This window comes from Plectropomus leopardus, chromosome 18, assembly GCF_008729295.1.
Source record: "Plectropomus leopardus isolate mb chromosome 18, YSFRI_Pleo_2.0, whole genome shotgun sequence".
In the NCBI taxonomy this organism is placed as follows: domain Eukaryota; kingdom Metazoa; phylum Chordata; class Actinopteri; order Perciformes; family Serranidae; genus Plectropomus; species Plectropomus leopardus.
The window spans coordinates 20,203,549-20,211,512 of record NC_056480.1 but is presented as its reverse complement, the minus strand read 5'-3'; the positions used below and the strand labels follow the sequence as shown (position 1 = coordinate 20,211,512).

The 7,964-nt window shown below is 37.3% G+C and overlaps 1 protein-coding gene across 1 annotated transcript in view; it reads left to right on the top strand.

Annotated features, from left to right (window-relative positions):
- Positions 1-4,184: 4,184 nt before the first annotated feature.
- The window catches only part of necab1 (N-terminal EF-hand calcium binding protein 1), a 45,162-nt gene continuing 41,382 nt past the window's right edge, over positions 4,185-7,964 (top strand). Inside the window, exons 1-2 of the mRNA XM_042507157.1 lie at positions 4,185-4,293; positions 7,379-7,403. Of these exons, the coding sequence (XP_042363091.1) occupies positions 4,204-4,293; positions 7,379-7,403 (115 nt within the window). The 5' untranslated portion in view covers positions 4,185-4,203. The remainder of the gene's footprint in view (positions 4,294-7,378; positions 7,404-7,964) is intronic.

Sequence of the window (7,964 nt, the reverse complement as noted above, 5' to 3'; positions counted from 1 at the left end):
ACAGAAGCAGAACAAACTACTACAATGCCATGGGCCATGATGTGGTACTTTAATTATTTAGATCAAGTTACTTCAATGAAAAGGGCATTCATATCTAACCACATATCCAGTTTCGAGAATCAATTAGGAAGCAGTGGTGGAAGATGTACTTTGATCTTTTAATTATGTGGGCCTGTAAAAGTAGCAATACCACATCCTTTAACGACACGTAATGACACTTAAATACAGACACAATGACACCAGTTTTGATGTGGCTTCCAGAAGTGGAGCTCTAATGATTTTTTTTATACCATTTGGCAATTCGCCTTAAAAAATATGACTGATTTTATAAACTATCAATAGTTTTTTTCTTTTTAAGAAGTCGAATGAGTGGATATATTAAATAGCATAAAATGGAAACACTTGTCAGTGGGCCAACAAGTTACTTAAAATGTTATTAGGTAAAACTTTGAATGCAAGACAACATATATTCCCAGCAGTAAAACTGAAATATATGGCCTCAGATACTGTGCCTAAGTTAAAGTATGTAACCATTATTCATAATTGCTACATTATTATAATTCACATTATTGGAGTATACTGACAAATTAACATGTACACTGTTTTATAGCATCATACATATTGTAGGTGATTGAGACATGAGCAAATTTTTGTTATAGACAAATATATACTGTAGGCTATAACAGTAATGTAAATGTCATCCTGTTACATTCTAACACACATACAATTTAATTCATATATTTTTAATGATAAAAAGCAGGATTTCTAGTATGCAACAGAGTTCGTAATGATAGTCTCCTGTATTAGTGAGAGCATACAGTAAAGTAGCCTGAGGGGAATCTCCCTGCTTGGCATGCTCATCATAAATTCATAATGAGGGGAATGAAGCAGACAATATGTGCATTCATGCATCTACCACCACTTGCTGCCTGCCTCTTCCAGCTGTGAGTGAGGAAAGTTGTTTTTTTTCAGAGGTACTCCTAAAAAAATTATGTTGTAACCACTATCTCAAAGGCTTTTATTTTGATATCATACATTGTATAGGCATAGATGAAGCCACAGATAATGTTTAATGCTTCACATTAAAAATGTTTATGGTTAGTTTGTTTTTATGTTGGAACTGACTGCTGTACTGTCGTAACACTCCACTAGATGGAACTCTTACACAGATTTACAACCAATCCAACTACATTACTGGGTTTATTAATGAGTTGGATCAATCTCAATTTACATGGAAATATTTATCACTTGACAACAATCTCATCCAATTTATTGCCTAGTTTTATTGGGTACATCATATTTTAGGATGCACTGTTTCACAGGTAAAGCATGTTGCTTCAAACACTTCACAATCAAGAAAACTTCCATCAAAGGAGTAAATGACCAAAGGATCATTGTCCTGATGTCTGTGGTCTTGAAATCCTTTGAGAAACTGGTGTTCACCCACCAGAAGGACATCACAGACCCCCTGCTCGACCCCCTGCTGTTGGCCTACCTGGCAAACAGGTCAGTAGGTGATGCAGTCAACATGGTACTATACCACATCCTGCAACATCTTGACTCCCCAGGGACATGTACAAGTTGACGTCAGCCCAGCATTCAAAAGCACCATTGCAGAAATCCTCCAACTCACCCAGCTTACTGTCCCAGCCTCCACCTGTCAGTGATTCACAAACTTCCTTAGTGACTGAAGACAGCAGGTGAGGCTGGGGTAAATCTCCTCCAGCACCCAGACCATCAGCACTGACGGCCCCTAAAGACGTGTGCTCGTCCCACTATTCTTTTCCTTTGATTCCAACAGCTGCACCTCAGGAGACCTGTCTGCTACCCCTCTGAAACCTGGACCAACATCTGTTTCCTTGTGCTATGTTCATATGCTTTTAAGCACAAGCATTTAAACACAAAACATAGGGGGGAAAAAATGGTAAAAGGTGTGTCCCAGCCTCCACCTGTCAGTGATTCACAAACTTCCTTAGTGACTGAAGACAGCAGGTGAGGCTGGGGTAAATCTCCTCCAGCACCCAGACCATCAGCACTGACGGCCCCTAAAGACGTGTGCTCGTCCCACTATTCTTTTCCTTTGATTCCAACAGCTGCACCTCAGGAGACCTGTCTGCTACCCCTCTGAAACCTGGACCAACATCTGTTTCCTTGTGCTATGTTCATATGCTTTTAAGCACAAGCATTTAAACACAAAACATAGGGGGGAAAAAATGGTAAAAGGTGACAAAAAATGACCTGAAAATTAGTTAAAGAAAAAGAGTGAGCGAGAGTATACAAACACATACTGCACATTATCATATACTCAATGTATATCCACTCAGTATTTGTTTATTTCCATTGTATATATACACTTTAAAACTTACAGAACAGTTGACTTATGACGCTTTATTTTTCTATATAATAATAACATTTATATTATTATTATTCATATTTGTTAATATTTACAGGAATACCTATTCATTCACACACTACTGTACATAATAGTCCTGTGTATGTTTTACCTTTATTTGTCCATCTTTGGTCTTAGCAGTTATGTTTCTTTATGTGTAAGTACAGCAAGAGCTTGATGAAAAATAATGTAGGCCTGGAAATGTCATGTTAACTAAAAAACAAATCTCTAACTATGAAACATACAGTTTGTCTTTACATTTCAATTTTTAAAAAGATATAATTAATGAAGTTCTTCACAAACAGGTTATAAACCAGTGCTAATGAGTTGCAAAGGCTGATGGAGAAATGAGCTGGTTCAGTCAGGCAGGGATTTTTTTCCCCAGAGCTCTGATTTTAATACTTTCTTGTAAATTGCATATTCAAGTTACAAGAAAGTTTCACAACTGTCACCAAACGGATGGACACAGGTGCAGCAGATTTCAGCAGCAGAAGTGACACCCATCTCTCTTTGACCAAAACAAAAGGCAAACTCAACCAGAAAAAAACCCTCCACACACTCCATCCTTTGTCCTTACATGGAAATTGACATTGCTGTGGTCCTGTGGACCATTTTTAAGTTTGCACCCCTGAAAACATGCGCCCAGAAATAGACCTCAAAGAGAGAGAGTAATTAGTAGGGGTTCCTTAAATAAAAGCATGACATAACAATTCTTGTCATTTTTATCAAGTGGGTTTAATTCTGTCATCTTATTTCACATTAATTATAGCATTGAATCACTGGTCTAATGTTCATTCTATGTGTGTTTTCATATGAAGGATTCATGCAATCTTGTAAAGCACTTTGAGCTGCATTTTTGGTATGAAAGGTGCAATACAAATAAAGTTTATTATTATTTATTATTATTATTATTATTATTATTATATCATTACTAGTAGTAGTAGTAGTTGTTGTTGTTGTTGTTGTTGTCGTTGTTGTTGTTGTTGTTGTATATGTGTATCTATTTTTACCTTAGTGAGTTGTGAGGGGGATGCTTTCCAGCTCCCTAAGATTACTGTATTTCATGTTTTAAGACTACCTTGGGGATAAATGTCTAAGGCCACAGAGAGGACACCATAAACAGCTATTTAATTCAAGCTGAATTGACCTTTTGTCTGCCTTTTGTATCTTTGAACAAAAAAGTCTATATATAGCATCCCTATCCGAGCATATGCTATTTGTGCTGCTCATTTGTCGGTATATTAAACAGTAGAATTAATTGCATCAGTATTTTCTGCAGTTATCTGTATGAGTATTAATCGTTGATCTGTCAGTGGAGTTACTTTGCTTATGCACCACGAAGTGCAAAAGCAGAATTTGCATTTCAGTGATACTTTGCTCCAGCGGAGCTGCAGGTCTAGACGCATCACAGCAGCATCCAAAGGGGTATCAGGACTGACAGAGACAGTCAGTACATGACAGGAAGTTTAGTGATTTTGCTTTCAAAATAAAACCAAAAAAGATGGGAAAGGGGTCAGCGTGAGCAGGCTAAATTTAAAATATAACTTTAAATTATTAGTGAAATAATATATATAAAAAAGCAAGACATGTGGAGCGAAAAAAGTAGCATAAAGATATATTTTGCTATTTTTAAATTCTGCGAGGAAATAATGATTAGTTAAATTGTGAAACTGTAATTCGGAAGTTTTGTGTTGTATTCACGCGGACTTGACCACGCGACGGAGTCGCTCTTTTTGAACATTGGTTTTGATCAGATTAGAGGTTCACGCGGACACATTCCTCTGCAATTTACAACTGAAGCTACATTTTGGATGATGGATTGTTCAGAGGAGGTTCAACCTGTGTCTGAGGAGCCCACAGCTCAGATGGAGCTGAAGAAGGGAATGTCGATTTTCATTGATGTAAGTAAAACATTTTTTATCCTTATTTACAGTAAAAAAAAAAAAAAAAAAAAAGTATTTAATCCTTACTATTAATGCAAAAAAATAATTTAAAAAACAAGCTCAATACAGAACTTTATTAATTATTTCAAATTATAGGCAACAATCTACAGCCTTTAGTAGCAAAACTAATAGTAATAATAATGTAAAAAAAAAATCATGCTTCAGATTTCTCTTTGATTTGATTTGTTTTTGCAATTAAATAAGACAATATATACAGTTATGTATACATTTTACTTATGAAATCTAAGTTTCATCAATTTTTAATAGTAATCTATGGAGGTTTTTTCATCACCGAAGTTAATATGGATCCCTTTTATGCATGCAAGGTACAAAGGGTTCCCCGTTTTATACAATTAACTAACTTGACAAGACTGACCTTCAATTCAGCTTCATGGTGTAAAGGCTGGCCATCCATTTTTATGTCAATGTTCAAAAGCAAATGCCAAGTTAATAAAATGATGGACGTTTTTGATGAAAGTCATGGTGTTATTCCTGCTGACCTAACAAAGCCAAATCTAGCATTACCACAATGTAAAGCATAATACTGATGTTCAGAACCTTTTGAATTTTAACTGTTTTAGAAATACAAGAGAATACCATAAGGATTCCCATCACTTGTAGATCTCCCTCAGATGATGAGAATTTCAATATTAAAATCACATCCAATATGCATATCACTACAGTTAATGATCTTCCTCAAGTGGTTCTCTCTTCTCAAGTGGCTTTCCCTCTCCTGGTTCATTCTTCCACGATACCCACCAACCAATTATTTTCCTCCGCTCTTTCATTTGCTTGTGATGTCTTAGCTGTAAACCTGCTGGCTGCCTTCAGTGTTTGAGAGAGACAGGGAAGGATGCACACAGGAGAACGAAGAGTTATCAGAGGTGGAAAGCTATATGTAACATCACATGTCTCACTGATGTTGAGCAGCTGCTCTATCTTCTGTCAAAGATTGAGAGTGCTGCTTGTCTTCAGAGGCCAGTTGGTCATCAGAGTGTTATCTCTGTTGTTTCTTGACGTCTCCTCGCTTTCGCCCCAGTCGGTGTGTGTCATTAAAACCCACATGATGCTTCCAAACAATCATTTGTGTCATCTTGAAACAGGTTAGGTGTCAATGCTGTGGCTCAGTGTGTGTGTTTCTTTAGGATTTGATGCTGCTGTGATGCCAGATTTCCACTTCATTACCAGATAGTCAAGGAAAAAAATCCAAGGGGACCATTAGGCTTCAATACTTGAAAATTAATTACTTTTACTCATTAAACCAGTCAGGGTTTTCAGTGTGAGCCAGTATCTGAATGACTGAATCCAATCAGTGGACAATTCTAAATGGTGATTATTTTTACGTCTTTCACATAGTATCAATTTGCACCAGTGTGAGAAGTGTTAGACTGCAGCTGTTCAGCCATTTACACCTCGCCGATCCCTATGACACGTTATTACAGATCTGTGCACTGTGACTGGCTTGTACTCGTTACAATGACACGTGGAGGTCAGTAGCGACTGGATTAGGGATAAGGGGTCGTGGTCTGGACTACCAGCCAATCTCTGAAATTCTCTAAGATTAAAGTACAAAATGTCAGAGAAAAAATGCACACTGTGTATAAACTTTATCAGAATAGCCGAGTGGACCTGTTTATGTAAATATTGTAGTCGAGTGTCCTGGGGGTCCTTTTATTTACCTTGCCAAATTCACACACGTGCACAAGCCCCACAAAACTGCGGAAGTTTCCCCCATCACATCTCAAGAAGGACACACAGTCTGTTACAATATCATATTTCAGTGTTGCCAAGTTGCATAGGAACAGGCATATCATGCATGTGCCATCTCTTTTTCTTATCAATTAATTTGTTGATTCATTACTGGTCTATAAAACATCAGAAAATGAGGAAACTTTCCTATCCTTTCCCAGATTGTCTTGTTTTGTCGAACTAGACCTGAAGCGAAAAATATTAAGTTTACAATAATGTGAGACCCAAAAAACCCTTCAATAATCTCACTGAGACTTTAATCTATGAAATGTTTGGCATTTTTGCTTAAAAACTGTTCATATCATTACAATTTTCCATCATATATTTGCACGAGTGTAGCTTTTGTTACAGAACTGATGGAGTGGGCATATAAGGAAATTTAAAGCGTCAAATGCTTTATTTCCTGCATTCTGGTAATTTTTTATATGTAATTTTTTGCCTCCTCTCTGCATCAACTTATAGTGAAAATGTCTTAAAATTCATAAAAATCAAATTTCTCTGCTACATTCATGTTTTTTGGGGTGGAAATAAATGCGCATCTTCTAAATAGTGATGGGGACGTGCCGCTTGTGTCCCCCCTGAAATCTGCTCCTGTGAGCATGTATTTGCTGACTTGGATGGCAAGACTGTGTACAATTGCCTTGCATGAATACGTAGTTGTACTTAATTATATGACTGATTTTAGAAATTAGGTTGGAGAAGAGATGAGCAAAGGTAAAACTGAGACAGAGACAGGAGTTTAGAGGTTGAGGACAGCAGAAGAGACAACAGAACAGGAAAATTAGAGTGAATTATGTAACTCAGAACACATGACATACTGCCAAGATCTAGAAGAAGGTGGGCGGATATTTTTTATGAGTATTTTTACCCTTTTGTATCACAGAGCTGAAGTCCCCTAAGCTCGGAAAATCCAAAGATGGAAGGATGGTGTTTTAACATTCAGATCTTGCACATTTAGTGCCACGCTGTTAGATTTATAGTGATAATGTGTAAATAGTCTCAAAGCCTGTTCAAATTCTTCTCCACAAGTACAAACTCAACAAGAAGAGAAAGCGGGCAGTGCTATTTCAAGGTGGTTGGAGCCTTTTAAAGCCAATGTGGTCATTGCCACTCTGCCTTTCATCTCCTCTGGACTCTGGGACAGCACTATCAATAATTTAATGACACACTGCCTTTGAGAGTGTGATCAATGATCCCCCCGCCGCCGCACACACACACACAAACACACACACACTTATTTTAAAATTGGGAAACCTTTTTTTGACATCCCTCTTTATTTCTTTTCTCATAACAGATTTTACGGAGAGCTGATAAAAATGGTAAGTGTTGCACCAAAGGCTCCTTCACACAAACACACACAAACACACACACACACACACCTACACACACACACACACACACACACACACACACACACACACACTCCTTTGTCTTTGGTGTTACTTCAGCCTTTCTTTATCGTGTGTGTCTACTTTCTCAATGAAATTCTGATCATGACTCTCTGCTGATACTCTTACAGTTTCCATGGAAACAGGAAACTGACCATGCCCATCAAGGTTGTTTTTTTTATAGCATTAACGAAGAAAACGTCAAAAATTCGTACCAGTTTACATTTTTATCATAGCAGTGCACACCTAATGACTTAGAGGTGTATTGGTGGAGGTTCACAGCAAATTCTGTTTTTGTTTCAGCTCTGTCTCGTGTAGCATTATCATATTACCCAGTATAATCATACAGAGAAACATCGTTTATTTAGTTGTTTAGGGACAGCAGGAGTCTGAATCCAGGGTATCTCTATCTTTTATGGAACACAGGCCTTGAATTTTAAATTTACTGAGTGATTTATTCAGTCAAGTCAGTCTGATAGACACTCACATCAA